The sequence below is a fragment of the Oryx dammah genome, unplaced genomic scaffold (genome assembly GCF_014754425.2).
Source record: "Oryx dammah isolate SB20612 unplaced genomic scaffold, SCBI_Odam_1.1 HiC_scaffold_2, whole genome shotgun sequence".
Lineage (NCBI taxonomy): Eukaryota > Metazoa > Chordata > Mammalia > Artiodactyla > Bovidae > Oryx > Oryx dammah.
Genome location: NW_024070186.1, coordinates 154,617,561 through 154,639,478, shown reverse-complemented (window position 1 = coordinate 154,639,478; position 21,918 = coordinate 154,617,561). Strand labels below are relative to the sequence as shown.

Genomic DNA, 21,918 nt, shown 5'->3' with positions numbered 1-21,918 from the left:
TGCCCTCATGGATAAGCACCAGGTACAGGCCCTTTCACACAGCATCTCTTTTACATACCCTTCCCTGCAGATGAACTGCATCACAGCATTCAGAACACCCAAAACTCGGTTTCTGGAATAATCTTTTGACAGAACTTTCTCCATCATCACTCATTCTCCATACCTTCCCTGTTACTCTATCCTTTCTTTTTTCTACGACCTTGGTTTAGCAACTGACCCTCTCTCTCCTCTATACCACAAACTTCTCCCTTTCTACCTCTAATTTTCTTTGGCCACTAGGCATGAAGTATCTTAATTCCCCAACCAGCGATTGACCACTAGCTCCCTGCATTGGGAGCCCAGAGTCTTAACCACTGGACCACCAGGAAAGTCCTTCCCTTTCTACCTCTTTTTCCTTTGCATAAAACTGTGCCATTCTGTTTTCAATTTTAACAAACAGAACGGTTTCTGAAAATAGAGGTAAGATGATACGTCTCCTCCTGGGTTTCACACTGAAGAGCAGGTTGTGCCCTAATCACTATGCAGAGGACACTCAGTAAACTAGTTTTTCCAACCTATTATTCAGTTTCCTTCTTTTAAGAACACCAAGGTTTTAGACTATCCTCAGGTCAACAATTTTTTTCTCTGATCCTTGCTAACACTGTTTGCACCCGTTTTATTTTACTTAAAAAAAAAATTCCATGCTCCATGTCCCTTCTGTGTTTTCAGCAGTGTCAACACAGTTTTGTGTTTGCCTCACACGCTTCTCCTGGGAGCCAACCCCAGACACTGGAAGCTCTCGCTGCCAGCCTGTGCAGCACGCCATTCCCATTGTTCGCAATCTATTTCAAGAACTGTCACTTCACACTTTGTCTTGAGATATGTAGCTGTGAGCATCCTTTTGGCTTCTTCCGACGTTCCTGCCTGGCCTCTACTGAAGACACTTTCCTTAAACATGGCAGTTAGATGAGAGATCAGAGATGGTAAGCAAGTTTTGTTTTCTTGTTCTTTTTGCTCCTTTAGTGGTTTCAGAAGAGGCAACACCCATTTCACCCTGCCACTTTAAAACTGCAAGTCCTCTCAGCCAGAGAAAGGAATGAAGTAATGATGCATGCAAACCTAGACAGCGTATTAAAAAGCAGAGACATCACTTCACCAGCAAAGGTCCGTATAGTCAAAGCTATGTTTTTCCAGTAGTTGGTGTTGTTTCATGTCTGGCTTCTTTCACTTAGCATGGTATTTTTGAGATTTTATCCACAATATTGTTCAGTTGTTCAGTTGTGTCCTACTCTTTGCAACCCCATGGACTGCAGCATGCCAGTCTTCCCTGTCTTTCACCATCTGCCGGAGTTTGCTCAAACTCATGTCCATCGAGTCAGTGTGAGAGTCGGATGTGAGAAAAGTGAAAGTAGAAACCACTCAGTCATGTCCGGCTCTTTGCAACCCCATAGACTATACAGTCCATGGAATTCTGGAGGCCAGGATACTGGAGTGGGTAGTACCAGGATACTGGAGCCGTTCCCTTCAAGGGGATCTTGGACCACAAAAAAAGACTGAAAACCAAAGAACTGATGCTTTTGAACTGTGGTGTTGGAGAAGACTCTTGAGAGTCCCTTGGACCGCAAGGAGATCCAACCAGTCCATCCTAAAGGAGATCAGTCCTGGGTGTTCACTGGAAGGACTGATGCTGAAGCTAAAGCTCCAATACTTTGGCCACCTAAGGTGAAGAACCGACTTACTGGAAAAGCCCCTGATGCTAGGAAAGATTGAAGGCAGGAGGAGAAGGGGATGACAGAGGATGAGATAGTTGGATGGCATCACCGACTCGATGGGCATGAGTTTGAGCAAACTCCAGGAGATGGTGAAAGACAGGGAAGCCTGGCATGCTGCAGTCCATGGGGTTGCAAAGACTAGGACACAACTGAGCAACTGAACAACATTGTGGATAAAATCTCAAAAATACTATGCTAAGTGAAAGAAGCCAGACATAAAACACCAACTGCATAATACTATTTCTATGAAATATTCAGAGGGGGTAAATGAAAAGACACAGATAGTAGGCTGATGATTACTAGGGACTGGGGTAAAGGGAAAATGTTGAGTAACTAGCTATGGCCATTGTTTTGGACTGAGTGTTTCTACCCTATCAATTCAGATGTGGAAGCAGTAACCCCCAGTGGGCTGTTATTTGGAGATGGGACCTTTATAATTCAGGCTAAGATAAAGTCATGACTATGGGACCTTCATTATGAATTAGTGGCCTTATAAGAAAAGGGAGAGCCATCTTTCTCTTTTCATGTGCACACACCCAGAAAAGGCCAAGTGAGGATCTGGTGAGAGTGCAGCCATCTGCAAGTCAGGAAAAGCAGCCCCACCAGGAACAGAATTGGATGGCATCCTGATCATGGACTTTTCTATCCTCCGCAGCTGTGAGAAATTAATTTCTGCTGTTTAAGACACCCAGACTAGCTGACTTTGAATGACCAATATTATGTTAAGCAAATTTTACCTCAATTTAAAAAAACAACAAAAACTGAAAGTCCCTATATACCTTTTTAATTCCAAAATCAGGCCCCATTTCTGAGACACGGAGGCACATAATAAACAGCTGTTGAAAGAAAGACCGCATTAACCAAAACCTCTAATAATGTCACATCTTGTTCAAAACTTGAAATGTTGGACTTCCCTGGTGGCACAGTAGACAGGAATCCACCTGCCAATGCAGGGGACATGGGTTTGATCCCTGGTCCAGGAAGACTCCTCACACCGTGGGACAACTAAGCCTGAGAGCTCCAGTTACTGAAGCCAGCTCGTCCAGAGCCTTTCTTTGCTCAGCAACAGAGAGAAGCCACTGTAATGAGAAGCCTGCACACCATAATTCAGAGTTGACCCAGCTCACCTCAACTATAGAAAGCCCCTGCATGGCAATGAAGACCCAGTGCAGCCAAAAAAAAATAATAATTAAATATCTTCCACCAACAGAAAAAGAAAATTACAAATTCTAAGGATTCCTGTCCTTATTTGCTTGAAGACTTTATTCCCATAATTATTAACCTGAAATGTTCCTCCTTCCCAGCCCTGTAAGGACCCTATTAATCTTCAAATCTTAACTCCACTGTTACCTCTTCCATAGAGATTTAACTGCCAGTGTATTTGCCAGTCTGTGCTAACCAACCACAAGTAAGCTCTGCTGTATATCTATAATTCTGCCTTCATGAATTTATCACATTATGCATTGCTTTGATGGTTTTTTATATGGATGTCTTAAATCTTCAGTTGTATCATAACCTTCCAGAGGGCATGGACCATGTATTATTAACGTGTAGATTCTTCACTCTACTCAACACACTTCCACAAAGAACATTTTCAGGAAGCAGTTTCAGTGAACAAAAAGTAATTTAGTTGAAGAGGAGAGCAGGAGAGCTAGTAGTGTCCTCAGCAGGTCGATTATTCCCTGAGCACTTGAAATGCAGCAAAATGACACTGACAGTATTTTCCATGAAGAGACTCCGTAATAAATTTCATTAGGGTGTCTTAGTATCAATTATCATTTCATATTAATAATTCATAACCGCCAGAGAATATTTTAATAGTATGATGAATTTCTCATTGTAAATGAGGGTAATTTAAATTAGGTTCCTATTAAATTTAAAATAGCTTCTTGCTATCAAGGAGCTTTCGATTCTATAACATGAGAAAACAACAGTAGGCAACTTTACATTCTATTTCTGTACTGGTGGTATTCAGCCATTACCTTAAAAACTTATCAATTTTCAGTGCTTTATAGATTACATTTATAAAATTTCCGTAAGTGTTACATAGATTTCAATCTAAGAGCTAGAACAAAGGTGCATCAGTACATTCTAAACATATATTAAAGTCCAAAAAGCATATGCAAAGTGTCTTCTTTCTGACTAAAGTCAGTTAAAGAAACACAGCAATAATGTCATTAGCTAAATATATTTTACCTCCATCTTTGCCTTAGAGACAGAAAATCTCTAACAGGCTACAAAATTCAAATATGAAGACTGTCTTACCAGGTAGTTTCTTTTCTAGTTGTTGCTGTTCATCTTCCAAAACTGGTTCCTCTGGCAACCTCTGATCCACTGAAGTTGAGCTTATGACAGATATACCACTACCAGATCGAACTCTTCTGCAATTGTGGAAAAAAGAAAACGGTTTCATGTCTAGTTGCCAAGACAGAATTGAGCAAACCATGAAAAACCACCTTTTAAAGAGTATGCCATAGAAAATGGAGCAGATGTCATTTTTGGTGAGGAAATGGTAAAGATGTGCTCTTCTCCATTTATATAAAGAGTCTTTAAAAAATGCATATCTGAATGTCATCAGACTCTGAATACCAAGGTCATTTAAATATTTAGAGCCATCACAAAATCAGGACAATTTCAAAGGATTAAATCAGTTAACAATCAAGTGGTTAGAGCAGTGTCTGAGACACAGTTTCCTTCCTGTGGAATATTAAATTCTTCCAAGGGAAGACTAGCAATTCTGCTAATTGTGAGCATCTCCTTTCCCTTCCCAGAATCTCTACATTTGCTCTCTTAGTAAACACATGAAATGACTACACTTAATAGTCCTTAAACAAATCACCTAGTTTGCTAGCTAGTTTCACCTTCCCCTATCATCTTGCTCTTTTAAGCCAGTCTACCTATTTTCCTTCTATGCCTTTTTACATTGGCTTCCACCTTGCAGCTCAGATGGTCAAGAGCCTGCCTGCGATGCAGGAGACCCGGGTTTGATCCCTGGGTTGGGAAGATCCCCTGGAGGAGGGCATGGCAATCCACTTCGTTCTTCTTACCTGGAGAATCCCCATGGACAAAAAAGCCTGGAAACGGACACAACTGAGCAACTAACACACACACACAGACACACACACACACACACACACACACACACACATACAAACATAGTCACCAGTGTTAAGTGTCTCTTGTGATTCTTGCAGCTGTGAGATTTTATGAACAAACTGTCCAGCTACTGGTTTCTTCCTACACAGTGCTCTCAGCTTCCCTGTACTTATATGTGCTGATCGCAATGGTTCCATGTCTCATTCTTTCATGGAGACTTTGCCCCTAATCTTTCCTGACATTGGAGGAATCGGGACAGAATTTCTTATCTGGGCTTCTTTTGTTCTTCTGTGCACTTGTAAGAGCTCAAATTTGTCTTTTGAGTTAAAGCTTTGAGAGGCAGTTGTCTGAGAGGGCTATGCGTACACGACTGTGTGTGGGTGGGGGATACCAGTCCTCCCAACTGGACTCTGAACTACCCTCTCGACCTCTCCACTGAGATTGTATTTCAGACCAGGATAATTTTCTTTCATTATTTTGCTGATTATAATTTCTACGTTGCCAGCATTTTGTCACCTCTGGAATGTGTAGAATTCACAGGCAGAATCTCTGTGATTTATTTTCCATGTGTAGGCTGATGTTGTTGTGAGTTTTGATTACATGGATTGTCTCAAAAGCACCAACTTTGTGATGTTATACTTGATTGTTTTACTAACAGTCTATTTAAGTACTTTACAGGCAAAGATTAACACAAAAGCTGCCTAAGAAGATTCAGTTCAATATGTGGAGATTTCATTCAATTGCCAAGAAGAAAAAATGACCATAAGATATACAGCCAACAAAGCCAAGTCTGAAATGAACATACTTACCACACAATTTCTTATGAGAACCAAATATTCCTTACCTAAAGGAAGGTGGAATGTATTCTGGGGGCAGGACAGGTGGCAGTGGTTGACCAGACATAGCTACATCAATGAGGTGCATAGCCAGGATAAATTCTTCCGCTGTGAGTTTTCCATCTTGATCAATGTCAGAAAGATTCCTATTCAACAGAAAGTTCATTGTAATCTAGTTTCATGAAAATGCATGCTCGTTACTATTCACAAGTGATTTCAATGATGTTTTCTCATTCTGACTCTATGCCAGTTGAGTCCCTCTATACCTCCGTTTATAAAAATCGTACCGACTTCATACCAATGTTACAAAGACAAAATGAGACAACCCATCTAGCTGGGATGGTGTTCAGCATTCAACAGATGTTAACTGTGATTATAATTACATGCTTCTCAGTTCTTGCACCCATTTAAAATATCTCATACTCACATTCCATGTGTGTTTAAACACCACGCTCCACAGACTAGCTGGTCAGATACTAAATGTTTAAGCTCTGCAGAACACACAATCGCTATCACACTGAATTCTGCTGCTCCAGCAGGAAACTAGCCACAGACAGTATACAAAGAAATGAATGGGCACAGCTGTCTTTACAACAAAACTTCACCTACAAAATCAGCCCCAGGCCGCATTTAGCTAACTGCACCAACCCCTGATCCAGGACTCCAAGGGTGGGTCTTCACGGCCTCCAACCAGAGGCAAGGCGTTTTCTGTTCCTTAACCTCACAATTTAATCACCACTGTTCTTTATAATCTTAATTAATTTAGGATTAGCTAATTAAACAGACCTTCCCCATCAAGTCCAAGAATGTGACTTTTTAAAAAAACAACTGTACACCAAAAGGAGAATGCAAGACAACAGAGCTATTCACTAAGATGTCAACAGGTCAGACGCTACACTGAGCAACTAACTGGGCTTTGCTGACGCCATAAATCAAGAAACTCCTCCAAAGTCTGAAATTTCCTCAGGTGGCATAAACCCCTCCTTTTTTTTTAAAGGTACAATTTCCATAATATCCACCCCTTTTATACAGTATGGTTCTGCGAGTTTTGACAAACACAATCAGTTCTTTGGCTACTACAATATACAGAACAGTTTCATCACTGCCCAAATTCCTCTGTCTCTTTACAGTCACCCCTTCCTTGCCTCCAGACGCTGGTAAACACATTTCATTATATGCTAGTGTCATGAAAACAACCAACCTCCATAAATGTGAGGTCTTTAGCTTTTATTTCAGAGGGTCCTAGGATACTGGTACACATCCAGACTTCAAGAGGTCTGGATGTGTCACAGAGATAAGATGTTTGCTAACTGGTCTATTATTACTCTAATGCAAAAGGTAAGCTCTTTAATACAAAACAGAAAGGGCCAGGCTGGGCTTGACCTAGAGCTTGACCACTTATGAAACAACCAAATCAAAGTGCCTGCAGCAAAATTAGGAACCTAGCAGGTAAGCAGTACACACCGGGTTTATCTTCCTGGCAGAATTAATGAATAATGCATAACTGAGAGAGAAACACTCCTGAAGAAACCATTCTAGTTAATATTTAACTGTAAAGAATCTCACAGGATTTAGGCAATGCTCATCAATAGCTACTAAAAATCATTACAGAGAACCCCCTGGTGGTCCAGTGGATAGGACTCTGCTTTTCCGTTGCAGAGGGTACAGGTTTGATCCCTGGTTGGAGAACTAAGCTCTCGTAAGCCATGCGGCGCAGCCAGAAAAAAAAAATTAATGACAAAATAGAGAAACAATCGTGTGCCTCATGATAAAAGTACTCAGTATCATCTCTGATGCACTTTGCAAAAAAAAAAAAAAATCAAATTTGAATCTGACAAGTGGTTCTCCTCAGATCTGAATCAGTGGTTCTCAAACACGGATTGATTTGGTACCGCAAAGAACATCTGTCAGTGTCTGGAGACATTTCTGATTGTCACATGTAGGGGGTGGGGATCATACTACTGGAGTTGGCAGAGGCCAGAGACACCACTTAACCAGCAAAGAGTTATCATGCCAAAAATGTCAACAGCACTGAGGTGGAGAAACGCCACCGTAGATCTAATTTCCAATCTACAGGAAATACAAGAATAAATTAACACCACAATTGTGTAATCAGCTAAAGGTGGGCTGCAAGAAAGCATATTTGCAGATGGAAATGATATAATGACTGAGATTTGGCTTAAAATAAGTGAAAGGAGGAGGGGAGAGGCAGGACTAGCCATGAGGGGGCATTTATTTAGAATGTGTTATGAGTTCTTGAGAATTCATTATAGTAATCTCTCTGCTTCTGTACTTTTAAAAATCAAAAGGGGGAAGTAAAAGGGACAACTTTAAATCATTTTAACTACAGAATCACTGTGAGTTAAAACTCACTGAAAAATTAAGCATACTCCATATATCACCCCTTATAAATAATGGTGTCAATCTAAAGACTCATGAGGCCCTATCTATTTAAGAAATAAAATTTCCACTTTATATAAACCAAGGAACTTTTCATCCCTTACCATATTGAAGCCAGCTGAGCTTGTGGTAAACTTGATTGCATAAGAATAGTTCTTGCTTGGGGACCTAAATGAAAGCCAGGGAAAAAAATAAAGATGAATCAGCAAATCTTCACTGTCTAGGAAGATCAGTGTTCTGCACATAGGTACTATGCAATCTCATGCAATCACAGTGCTTTAAACAATATTTGCTATTACCCAATGGGCTTTTCAATAAGGAAATTAAATCCCAGTGAAAAAGGGAAAAAACACAAAGCATAGCACCTGGCACACAGCCAGTAAATTTTTGTTAAATAGATGTATAATGAGGAATGAGTATGTAAAAAATTAGAGTTTCAATATATAACCTGCCCTTTGGCCCAGGTGACCATCTCTATTTGTATCAGGTTTTTATTCACAAAGCTGAAATGTGTCCTCTCTAAATGCAATATCATCTGCCACCCCCTGCCACCTCCATCATGATGACTATCAAATTTAGACAAGAGTCAGAGAATCTCAAAAGAGGAAGGGACCTTAGAGAAAACTCTTCTACCCATTTCATTATGCAGACTTAAAAAAAAAAATTTGCTCATGGTTGCATAAATGGCTAATATCACAGCCATTTCCTAGGTTTGTGATAAAGAAGAATTCCTGGAATTTCAACTTTCCTCTCAAAATTAGCTCTCATTTCTTAAAATACTTGTGTATATATCTTCATTTCTGGCATGAAACTAGCTGTAGATACCAGGAAGCCTACAATGGAAGATTCTGAATGTTTAAATAAACTAGTGTTAAGAGAGCAACAAATGTCTCATGTCCTTCAATGATTTCCAAGGGGTGGGCCCAGGATGACAGGTAATAGATCAAGGAATGCAAAGTGGTAGCAATTATGCTGGGAAGATTACCATGTATAATATTTTGCTTGGTCTTTAGTATACTGGAATGAGAAAGTTCACCGATCATTGTATTTAGTCTCTAACACTGTATTTAGAGGGCTTCCCTGGTGGCTGAAACGGTGCCTGCAATGCAGGAGACTGGGGTTCGATTCCTGAGTCGGGAAAATCCCCTGGGAGAAGGGAATGGCTACCCACTCCAGTATTCTTGCTTGCAGAATTCCATGGATAGAGCCTGGCAGGTTACAGTCCATGGGGTTGCAAAGAGTCAGATATGACTAAGGGACTAACTCTCTTTCACTGCATTTAGAATACTGGCAATATTAAAGCAGAATCAGCATAAGTTTAGTGAAAGCCTTCATTTATACTTATAACAACATTGTGCCCACTACAGAACTATATAAAAGAAAGTTCATATTTCATTTACTTAATAAAAAAGGTAACAATAAATTTTAAAAACTAGCCCTGGACCTGGATATCGGGCGATATGGATTCCACTCTTGACTCTTCCACTCTCTAATTACATGTGACATTAACAAAATCACTTTCCCTCTCTAAGAGGAAGTTCTTTCGTCTCTGAAATGAGGGAAATGATCTAGAAAAGGGATTGGCAAACCACAGTCCATAGGCGTTCTCCAGTCCTCCAGCTGTCTTTGTAAATAAAGTTTCACTGAAACATAGCCATGCCTATTCACTTAACATAATATGGCTGCTTTCATACTGAGATGGCAAAGCTGAATAGTTACAACAGTGTATGACTGAAAGCCTAAAATATTTAGTATTTTGCTCTTTACAGAGAAAGTCTGTGGATCCCTATTGTCTTTTGCAATTCTAACATGGGACTCTGTTAAGTCTTAAGGCCAGGTTAAGATACATTAAACTAGATCAGCAACAGTGAAGACAGTATCTTAGCATAACAGAGCAACCTCCTGCGGAAGCCTGCATTCATGAAAAGAGTACTGGCTTAGAAGAAAATATGAAGGATATAAACAAATCTCAAGTTCACAAAGCCTATAATGGGTATCCATGATTGGGCAGGGAAGCAGGAATGTAAAGGACAGAGATAATTCAAAGAAGTCAAAAGTTTAGTTCAAACAATGACGAAGACTTTTCAGCTTCTGAGATTAGCATATCAATAACCAAATAACACAGTCACTGTTTCAGAATGCAAGGAGATAATAGAATACCTCTTTGAAAAAAGGACTAGCAAGAATAGCAGTTCCAGAATTCTGTGTGTGTATGTTAGTCACTCAGTCGTGTCCAGCTCTATCCAAACACATGGACTGTAGCCCACCAGGCTTCTCTGTTCATGGGACTCTCCAGGCAAGAAAGTGGATCCAGGAGTGGATTGCCATGCCCTCCTCCAGGGGATCTTCCCAACTCAAGGATCAAACCCAGGTCTCCTGCATTGCAGGCAGACTCTTTAACATCTGAGACACAAGGGAAGCCGAGAATTGTAGAGCTACTTATATCACTTTGATTAAAGAAGAACTCTTTTTTAATAAGAGTGTCTCTTTTAAGACCATGCAATAGTATATACATCAAGTTGGGGAGGAACAGGGGGATACCCACTGAATGAGGTGTATCAGATAAATCAACTCAGGGAATCTTCACCGACTCAATGGACATGAGTTTGAGTAAGCTCCAGGAGTTGGTGATGGACAGGGAAGCCTGATGTGCTGTAGTCCACGGGGTCACAAAGAGTTGGATACGACTGAGCAAATGAACTGAACTGAACTGAATCAATGGGGTGAACTGTGCTACTGCTAAATATTTCACTTGTGCCTCTTTCCGTTCTGAGAACTCTTCTCAACTTTCTTGATATTCTTACTCTTACTCAATTCTTAAGCTGAACTGAGTAACTCCTTTGGGGGGGTGATATTATTATGATAATAATCATTATATGTCATCCATCTCAACAAAGCTGCTCTGCTTCAATGCACAGTCTTATTTAAAGCTTAAAACACACTCTACATTTGACTCCTCACAAAGGGAAAACAAACAATTTCTTTGACTTACTCCTATTTAAAAATTTACTGTAACAAATTATTTTTCATGACTATACAAAGATCTGGTTTGAAAATGAAATTCCCACCTCAAATGCTTTCCAGGACAAAATAATAGTAAGTAGTCCATGGGGTTGTAAAGAGTTGGGCACATCTGAGCAATTAACGCCTTTAGTTTTCACTTTCATACAGATAAACAGTAGCAAAAATCTGCTCATCCCAGTTTATTTCAATTTTACTTTCTGTCTCAGATATTAAAAATTCTAAATATTGAAGTGCCTCTGTCATACACCTTTTACCTGATAACGATACTTCCATCATAAAATACACATCCTACCAAGCAAAGATAACTTGGGCATCAATGTGGCATCTGAATACTATTTTAAGTAACTCCCAGGAAACGCCAACAATGCCGTGAAGAAATGTTTTCAAATTCATAGACTATGCAGGTCTGGGTCTGTATGACACACTGGGGTGAAATTTGGTTAAACGGTACTTAAAATGATACCGTTGAATACTGGGCATTGAAGAATTCCGTACTATGAGAGCTGCTGTTTCAGCAGAGTGAGCGAGACAGAGACTTTGTGTATACTTATAATTCACTGTTTCAGATACAAATAAATGCTTATTTGAAATGACCGCTGAGATTTTTTCACTGAGACAGAGTTCACGATTAGACCAGAATTCTTCAAAGTCTCACCCAACCCTGATATTTTTTAAACAAGGATGAATTTTTCTTTTGGAAGTAAAAATTGCAATTTTAAGTAATAGCAAAAAAAAAGTTAAAATAAGAAACTTAAAATGTCTGGATGTTAAATATGAGTGCTTCTCCACCCCAGAAAAATGAACCCATAATCCCCCTCCTTTCATATTTGTTAAAGAGCAGTTACATTTTTCCCCTTTTTATATTTAATGTTTGTATTAGAGGTCTCTATTTTCCTTTATAAAAATTATGCATTTCTTTATAACTCTCTAATCGACTTAATGTGTTTAACCCCTTATTGTTGTCACCCTGCTTATCTAACTTATATGCAGAGTACATCATGCAAAATGCTAGGATAGATGAAGCACAAGCTGGAATCAAGATTGTGCTGAGAACTATCAATAACCTCAGATATGCAGATGACTGTTCATGGGGTTCTCAGGCAAGAATACATCATGAGAAACGCTGGGCTGGAGGAAGCACAAGCTGGAATCAAGACTGCTGGGAGAAATATCAATAACCTCAGATATGCAGATGACACCACCCTTATGGCAGAAAGCGAAGAACTAAAGAGCCACTTGATGAAACTGAAAGAGGAGAGTGAAAAAGTTGGCTTAAGGTGCAACGTTCAGAAAAGTAAGATCATGGCATCCAGTCCTATCACTTCATGGGAAATAGATGGGGAAACAGTGGCAGACTTTATTTTGTGGGGCTCCAAAATCACTATAGATGGTGACTGCAGACATGAAATTAAAGACACTCCTTGGAAGGAAAGTTATGACCAACCTAGATAGCACAGTAAAAAGCAGAAACGTTACTTTGTCAACAAAGGTCTGGCTAGTCAAGGCTATGGTTTTTCCGGTAGTCATGTATGGATGTGAGAGTTGGACTATAAAGAAAGCTGAGTGTTGAAGAATTGATGCTTTTGAACTGTGGTGTTGGAGAAGACTCCTGAGAGTCCCTTGGACTACAAGGAGATCCAACCAGTTCATGCTAAAGGAGATCAGTCCTGAGTGTTCATTGGAAAGACTGATGCTGAAGCTGAAACTGCAATACTTTGGCCACCTGATGCAACGAGCTGACTCATTGAAAAAGACCCCGATGCCAAGAAAGATTGAAGGTGGGAGGAGAAGGGATAACAGAGGATGAGATGGTTGGATGGCATCACTGACTCAATGGACAAAAGTTTGGGTAAATTCTGGGAGCTGGTGACGGACAGGGAGGCCTGGCGTGGGCACTCCATGGGGTCCCAAAGAGTCAGACACGACTGAGCGACTGAACTGACTGATGCAGATGACACCACCCATAGGGCAGAAAGTGAAGAGGAGCTAAAGAGTCTCTTGATGAAGGTCAAAGAGGAGAGAGAGAAAGCTGGCTTAAAACTCAACAGTGAAAAAACTCAGATCATAGCATCTGGTCCCATCACTTCAAAGCAAATACGTGAGGAAACAATGGCTACAGTGACAGATTTTATTTTCTTGGGTTCCAAAATCACTGTGGACAGTAACTGCAGCCATGAAATTAAAAGACGCTTGCTCCTTGGAAGAAAAACTATGACAAACCTAGTCATAGACTGTGTATTAAAAAGCAGAAACATCACTTCGTCGACAAAGGTCCATATAGTCCAAGCTGTGGTTTCTCCAGTAGTCATGTATAGATGTGAGAGCTGGACCATGAAGAAGGCCTACTACCGAAGAAGTGATGCTTTCAAATTGTGCTGCTGGAGAAGACTCTTGAGAGTTCACTGGACAGCAAGGAGATAAAACCAGACAATTCTAAAAGAAACCAACCCGAATATTCACTGGAAGTACTGACGCTGAAGCTGAAGCTCCAGTACTTTAGCCACCTGAGGCAAAGAGCCAACTCACTGGAAAAGACCCTGATGCTGGGATAGACTGTGGGCAGAAGAAGGAGGCGACAGAGGATGAGATGATTGGATGTTATCACCGACTCATGAAGATCAGTCTGAGCAGACTCCAGGAGAAAGGAAAGGACAGGGAAGCCTGGAGCGCTGCAGGCCATGGGGTCACAAAGAGCTGGACATGACTGAGCAACTAAACAACAACAACCCCTTATTTTTTTTTTTTTAACAACCCCTTATTAGAAAGATTTCTGGATAGCATCACAAAATCCTTTGAGTCTTTCTGATGTAGACAACAGAATCTTTTTTTAAATTCACAGAGAGCATATAACTTAACTCTGACCTTTTATACATGAAGAAATAAGATCCAAGTAGATAAATTGACCTCCAGCTGGTAAGTGGCAAGGCCAGGTTCCAAACTCCCCATTCATTCCCCTTTCAACCTGCCCCTGCAGGCATCACTGATTCTTTGAGAAGGCAGTTTCAAGTTGACCTCCAAAGCTGGACTTCAGAAGGTGAACCAGGTTTTGTTCACAGCAGTGTTCCTTTGCTAGTGCTTTGATTTGCACACTAGTGGCATTTGAGGTGCTGGGGATCCTTGGTCTAGGTTCTATTTACCAAGAAGTAAAAGCCTGAGGCAGTGGAGAATGAAGTAACTATGGCCTTATCAGTTGATGAGAACTTATCAATCAGTCGATGAGATAAAAGGAACAATGAAAACACTGTTTAGAAAGAAGTACAGGTAAATAGAGCAAAGTCTGGAAAATCTTTGGCCCAATATCTAGAAACAATTTACATTTAGAACGGAGACCATATTTCACTAAATTAATTCTTATGTGTAAATACCTGTTAGGTGTCCACTCATGGTTTTGTCATGACTATTGAAGAGCTGTCTGTATTTCAGCCTGGATGACTGAGGAACAGCCCACTCAGCTGCAGGAGGGACGCTGCGGGAGGAAAGACAGGAAAAGAGGGTAAACAGCAAGGACCTGCACATTCCAGTTCTTTAAAAAGTAAGAACTTCCTAGAAAACTAGCTTTAACATTTCATTCCCTTTCTAATCACTATTTCAGAATTTTCCATCATGATTTTTTTCATTTCTTAAGGTTACAACCCTTTCTCTGCATACAGATAAGCTCATTATTTTGAGCTTCCTATTACTTTGAGTAAACAGGACAGATCAAGTGGCTAGTTCAAGTTATACATACAATTAAACTAATTTAAAGGTTCTACAAAAGGATGGAAAATCTCTTCAGAACTGAGGTGATCACAGTAACATCCAGTCTTCTTTTGGTTTAAAAAGCCATGTGGACAGCAAACAAAAACAATTGCCTTTAAAGGTATTAATTTTTTAAAAATGTTTAACGGTCTTACCCCAAAATACATGATGGATTTCTTAATGAAGGGAAGTTATTTCATTCTAAGAATTTACATGCCCACATGTGGAGTTTCCGAGACAGAAGAGAACACTTCTCGGCAGCGCAGAAAGGGAGGGAAGGAGTTCTGCTTCTGACTGCGACCCAGAGCTGGTCTTTCCTGACAATGTGTAGCGCCCCTGACCTCAGGAAACCCCTTACCAGCAGCCAGCTCGGGTGTAGACCTCCCTGGTGATCAGTTCCTTAGATCAGTTCCTTAGTATCACACTGGTTGTACCCACAGTGTTAAGAGCCCACTGTTTATTTAGGGCAATTTAAACATGATGATTGAGCTGACAGTAAAAAAAAATGGCATTCCACTTCCAGGACAGATTACAACTAATGCCCCGTGTGCAATGTCCTTTCATTTCAACAAAAATATCTATTTTTCACATGTTAAAGTGAATTTTTAATCCTCATTTATGTACTTTATCTGTGACCCTATTCTTCCTATGTACACTGCTTAAAGCACAGAAACTGCTCCCAAACACTTGAAAAGTACTTATAAAAATTTACCGTTTCAAGTTTTAGGTATTTCTCCGTAAAATCATTTACCGAGGTCTATTCTGCTGTGCCTATTTCTGCAACAAATCTCTCATTTTAAACTAATATTTTGCAGATTCAACTCTTCCCGATTTGTCAAGAAGTCAATTATCTCTCCCCGCCACCCCAGGGATGTAGGATATAAAAGACAAAGCGCCCAAGACTACACTTATCAAATCATAGTTTTCTGCCAAATTCCTGAGAATGTAAACAGGCCTAAAAAGGCATTATCCAAAAAGTTAGATGCCACATCACACAAACTTTCTAGAAACTTAAGATACTGAAGGAAACTATTAAAAAAAAAGAAACAAAAACAAACTGTTTTTATAACCAAGCAGGACGCTGTAGGGTCTTCCTCGGACAGACCTCTCCCCTCCTGTTCTCTGGCTCTTTCTTTTTTTCCTCTGCCTGTCTCTTGTTTGTAGAAAAGCTGTGGTCTACCAGGCCTCACTTGAGTCACAGAAGTCTGGCTCAAGAATTAATGATTGCAAGGATGTGAACATGTAGTGACAAAAGTCGCAGTTGGGCCAGGAGAACTGGTAACAATTTAAACAGCAGATGTGCCATATGGCAGTCATAGAATCCTTAGTTCCTCCCTGAAGTACCTAGATAACAGGGTCTGAGGCACATTCCTGAATTGTTTTACAGATGCTAAAACTCCACCAAAGGGAAGCTGAAGCTAAGGATTGATAACATCACCCCCTGTTGCTGTTGCTGCTGTTCAGTCGCTGACTCTGCGACCCCATGGACTGCAGCACGTCAAGCTCCCCTGTCCTTCACTAGCTCCCCGAGTTTGCTCAGATTCATGTCTGTTGAGTCAGTGATGCTATCCAACAACCTCGTCCTCTGCCACTCCTTTCTTCTTTTGCCCTCGATCTTTCCCAGCATCAGGGTCTTTTCCAACGTGTGGCTCTTCGCATCAGGTGGCCAAAATATCTGAGCTTCAGCTTCGGCATCAACCCCTGTGGCACTGCCCTGGTACCTCATCATCAATTAGAGAGGTGTGCAGAAGCTGATCAAACACTCTGTGACTCCCTTCCTTCACCTAGCCTTTAAAAATGCTCCCTTGTTAGGAGTTTGGGGTTTCTGAGCATTAGCTTCCCCAGACTCCTTATCTGACGCCTTACAACCTATATTTGACAATTAACCAAAGTTACTAGGGCAAATTTTAAGAACATTTGCCTTAAAGTCAGAAAGACCTCAGTTTAGCTGTTGGCCCTATAACTTATGAGTTACCTTGAGCAAGTCACTTACTCTCTGAGCCTCCTCATTCATAACACAGAGAAAATCACAGTCATCTTCTGGAGAAGATGGTGAGCATTAAAAGGGTTACTGTGCATAAAGCATTTGACACAGTGCTCTGCAGCTTATGGATTTTCTTTTTATTAATTTTTTAAAGGTAATGAGTTTTTGAGTTATATTCAACACGCTCTTCTCTTTAAAGATGAAACATGACTTGATTCACTTAGGAAAGATTCGTAAAGAGGACTGAAACAAGAAAAGATGCAATCATGTTCCTCTACATCTTCTCATTCGAAAAGTTTTGAGACAGCTTATCAAGAGACTTAATTTTTCATTTTAGTGCAGCATTATACAAGGGGAAAATATCGGTAAAATAAAAATATAAAAGATAATGGGAACCAAGACTGGCCAAAATACAAGGCAGCAGGTCACATAAGCTTTACCAAAATCGAGCCACATATCCAATTAATAAGAGCTCTTCACTAACTTGAGTAACTCATTTCATAAAAACTGGTCTTCTACTAACAATCCACACAGGCTTCATAAGACTATCCACACAGGCTTCATAAGACTATCTGAGATAAAATTAGAGCCAGTTTTGACTCTAAGTTTCATATAAAATATTTTATACATAAACTTTTTTATTTTACAGCGTGAGGCGCTTCAGTGGCTGTGGCACATGGGCTTAGGTGACCCGAGGCCTGTGGGATTGAACCACTGTCCCTTTCACTGGCAGGGGATTCTTAACCACTGGACCACCAAAAGCCCCAACACAGAAACTTTCAAATGACTGACACGAAATAGCTAACCATGGATACTACATATTTATCATCCTCATGAAAAAAAAAAAAACAACTAAATTTTTTAAGGAAAAGTAGGGTTTCTGATTGTCACTGCTACAACAAACAAATAATAAATTCTAGAACATTATCCAGAATTAAGACAAATATTAGCATGCTACAAAATAAAAGAAGATAAGTAAAGAACACGTAGCTGATTCATTTTCAAATTCATGAGTCAATCAGACAACAGTTTCAACCAAATCACCCATTTGAAAACAAGCAAACTTACCTGGCCACATCAAATGATTGTGCCTTCTGTAATTTTGTGTTTAACTGCGATCCTGGGCCAGATCTACTAAAGGAAGAACTCTTTGGCAATGTGGCAGCTGTAAAAATAAATAAATGTTGAATAATTTTAATTCTACAAAAATAAGAAGTTTCCCTTTTACAAAAATTAAAATGCACAGTCATCAAAATTTTTTGAGTCATCAAATAATTTCTAAGGCAGAAATTATTTCTCCCTTCTGACCATTCTAGACTCAAAAACAGTCATTCCCTCCTTGCTTCCTGCCCTCTAGCAAAAAATGTTTTATTTGTTCCTTCCTAAAACCACCTTACTAGGTAGTAATGTTTACATCCACAAAGTTGGGCTCTTCATTAAACATTCAGTATCACATTTTATAGTATCTGCTCTTACAGCTGAAGAAGCAATAGCTTAAACAGATAGCTGGCATATTTGTAACTGCACTGAAGCAGCTGAAGCATCAGTTCCAGAATCAGAGGCCAGAAGTCACAGGCCTGTCTTGGCCAGAGGACACATGATGCCAGGGAAGGCCAGCTTCTGTGTCTGAGTCTCATTCAGGCTATGTGTCAGGAGAAAAACTCTGAGCCTTAACCAGCATTTCTCCCAACCTGGCCTACAGCCTTGCAACAATCGCCATTTGACACAAAAGAAAACAAGACACAGGGCATGGATTCACTGCTATCACTGGAAAAATAATCGCAAGCACTTTTTCAGCTGCCATCTCACCTACAGTCATGGGCACCTATGAAAGACAAGCTACCTGTGACAAGAACATCTTAAAAACAAAAGATCCGTTTAGATTCTATGACTATAACACAGAGACACACTCTGACAGATGTAATAAATCCAGGGGTGTAGGCAGACTCACATATTAGGCTCAAACCCACAATGTCCATCATGACTGATGTACTCAGACTTATCTAAGTCCTTAAAATGTAAAACAAGAAAAACATTTCCATATTGATATGACCCCACTCAGATTTGTTAGACTAAGGCTATCTACATCTACACTTTATGCTTTTCTCTGTTGTCACTGTTTAGTTGCTAAGTCATGTCCAACTCTCTTGTGAGTCCATGACGTGTAGACCACCAAGCTCCTCTGTCTGTGGGATTTTCCAGGCAAGAACACTGGAGTGGGTTGCCATTTCCTCCTCCAGGGAATCTTCCTGACCCAGGGGTCACAACTGAGTCTCCTATGGGCAGGTGGACTCTTTACCACTAAGCCACCTTTTCTTTAAAGGGAAGAAAGACTTTGAATAAAGTCTCAAAATGAAATTAGCTAAGCCAGACACTTTGTAATCCTTTGTTCAGTTAAGCAAGCATTGAATACTATAACCTTAATATAGTCATTCATTAGATTTCCTTCCCCTCTATGCCTGATTCATTATACCTCTTCAAAAAAAAGCCAATGTTCTTTTTTATCTCCTAAGGGATTGGCCTGTTTATTAGCAATTCATGGCAGCTGAAGGAAAGTAGTAAGTGATAGTGATACATGGAACTAAAAAGTGCTCAAATGCTGTTCAAACCTGAGCTGCTCTCATCAAGCCCTTGAAAGGGAATTATGCTCTTGGTTTTAGCTGTTGACTTCACCTTTGTGCACAATGGCAGCCAAGAGTATGTAATTTCATGCCCTCTCTCTAGACTAGCTCTTCCCTAAAATGAGACATTAAATGAAAAAAAAAAAAAAAAAAAAAAGATGATTTCTTCTGGAATAAAATACTACGTAAATATAATCCAAGTGTGAAAACAGAAGACTTAATAAGAATGACAAGTAAAATACATATAGAACTTAAGCCTGTGGCTTTAGCAGGTCACATACCAGGATGAGCAAATGCAGGCAGAGGCTGTATGACTGGGGGCGCCCCGTTAGCCAGGGGGGGCACCCCTGCTGCAGGAACAGATGATACTAGCGGGGGAGACATCCCGACAACGGGAATGGAACCCATTGGCACAGGAGCAACAGCGGTCAGCGGTGGCATGCTGGCAATACCTCCCATACCTAAGAAGGGAAAATCCCAACAAAATTCACACGGAACCACATTTCAGCATTCAACAATAATTAACCCAGGAATGCATGGAGAGGAAAACCCTTTTCCAGTCATGATATACTCCCATTTAAAATCTGAATTCAGATTAATCCTTCTGAAAAGTATTAAACATTGTCAATGATCAGACGGAAAGGGCTCAAGACCTCGGCTTAGAGATCTACTGGCCAATGTTCACCAATAATAACCACAGTGGCCTGAAAGCCACCAAAGAGAAGTCAATTCAGAAATCCCCAATGAAGTACTTTTTGTAAAAAATCCTAATTGGTCACCACAGGAAATCAACAGGCAGAAAATAAACACTTAACCCACCTTCCCTTTACATACTGAACCTCAGAGGAATCAAACATTTGATGAGAAAGTTTCTGTTTATAAAAGTATTCTAGCAACAAAAAATGACAGAACTAAACTAAATGTCTCTTTTTCTTTTTTCTATCCTAACTTGTGATATTGTGACATTGTAAGAAATACAGATCTGATCTTTGGCCCCAAGTCCTTATTCTTGACAGAGCTCTGACGTGCATGTGCAGTTGCTCAGTCGTGTCCGACTCTTGCGACCCCATGGACTGTAGCCCACCAGGCTCCTCTGTCCATGGGATTCTCCTGGAAAGAATACTGGAGTGGGTTGCCATTTCCTTCTCCAGGGGATCTTCCCAACCCAGGAGTCAAACTGGCATCTCCTACATTGCAGGCGAATTCTTTACCGCTGAGCCATCGGGGAGGCCAGAAGAACTCCTAAAACCCTTTTAATATCCTGACTGATAGGAACATCTTCTGCCAAAATATCTGGTCTTAGTCCCTGGTTCATGACACAAGAGCTTTTAAGATCCTTGGAATCTCTGGAGTGGGAAGACTGTCATCTTGTGTTTGATGGGGAGAACAGACGGGGGAAAGTGAGCTAATCAAAGGCTGATGATTTCATCAATGAAGCCTCTGTTATGAAATTCCCATAACAACTCCTACACGATGGACCTCATTTCTGCACTGTATTGGTTACCACATTTGCCTCACAACTCCTACACAACAAGGTCTGGAGAACTTCCAGGCTGGTGGACACATCAGGTCCTGGACAACAGAAGCTCCTGCACTCAGCACCCTTTGGGACCTTGCCCTACACACCTCTCCATCTTCCTGCTCATCTGTACCCTTTATAATACCCTTTATAGAAAACCAGCAAATGTAAATACAAGTTTCTCAAAGTTTTGGGAGCTATTCTAGAAAATTAAAAAAGCGGGAGAAGGGTTTGCAGGAGCCTCTGACTCGAGTCAATCTTAAAGGAAATCAGTCCTGAATATTCATTGGAAGGACTGATGCTGACGCTGGAGCTCCAATACTTTGGCCACCTGATGTGAAGAGCTGACTCATTGGAAAAGACCCTGATGCTGGGAAAGACTGAGGGCAAGAGGAGAAGGGGGTGACAGAGGACGAGATGGTTGGATGGCATCATCGACTCAATGGCAATGAGTTTGAGCAAACTCTGGGAGATGGTGAAGGACGAGGAAGCCTGGCGTGCTGCTATCCAAGGGGTCACAAAGAGCCGGACATGAGTTAGCGACCAAACAACAACTCTAGTCTTGACTCTGTAGCCAAGTCAGACAGTACTGGGGCCCAGTACTTGTGACTCAAATCTAAAGTGAGGTCAGTCTTGTGGGACTGAACCCTTAAGCCGGTGGAATCTGACACTAACAACCAGAGTGAGCGTCAGAATTGAATTTATTTTTATTTTTTTTATTTTTTTAAACAAAACCACTCAGATGGTGTCCTCTCCCTCTTACTCTCCCAAAGGAAGAGAACGATCATCAATGGCCAATGGCAGCTGCAGAAGCAACACCAAGGACCGGCTTCCCGCTCAGGAGAGAACACTGCACCTCCTCCTAGTGGTTTCAGGTGCTTTACACGATCAGAGAAACTTCTCTAGTAACAAACTATAGAAATGATCCCTGAAAGTATAGTCTTCAGAA

The 21,918-nt window shown here is 40.6% G+C and overlaps 1 protein-coding gene and 1 non-coding gene across 9 annotated transcripts in view; both read right to left on the bottom strand.

The window, feature by feature from the left end:
- Positions 1–21,918, bottom strand: part of ITSN1 (intersectin 1) — a 241,501-nt gene that overhangs the window by 126,024 nt on the left and 93,559 nt on the right. For all 8 annotated transcript variants that reach the window (XR_005718999.1, XM_040228484.1, XM_040228497.1 and 5 more), the window contains exons 6-11: positions 19,732–19,911; positions 17,898–17,994; positions 14,473–14,573; positions 8,188–8,251; positions 5,692–5,829; positions 4,017–4,132 (exon numbers count right to left, since the gene is read on the bottom strand). Coding sequence is in view for 7 of the 8 variants with exons in the window: in XM_040228484.1 (XP_040084418.1) it covers positions 4,017–4,132; positions 5,692–5,829; positions 8,188–8,251; positions 14,473–14,573; positions 17,898–17,994; positions 19,732–19,911 (696 nt within the window). In the remaining variant the exon portion in view is untranslated. The remainder of the gene's footprint in view (positions 1–4,016; positions 4,133–5,691; positions 5,830–8,187; positions 8,252–14,472; positions 14,574–17,897; positions 17,995–19,731; positions 19,912–21,918) is intronic.
- Positions 21,703–21,913, bottom strand: LOC120860166. Its single transcript, XR_005720256.1, has one exon. It is a non-coding gene; the product is annotated as a small nucleolar RNA U3 (small nucleolar RNA).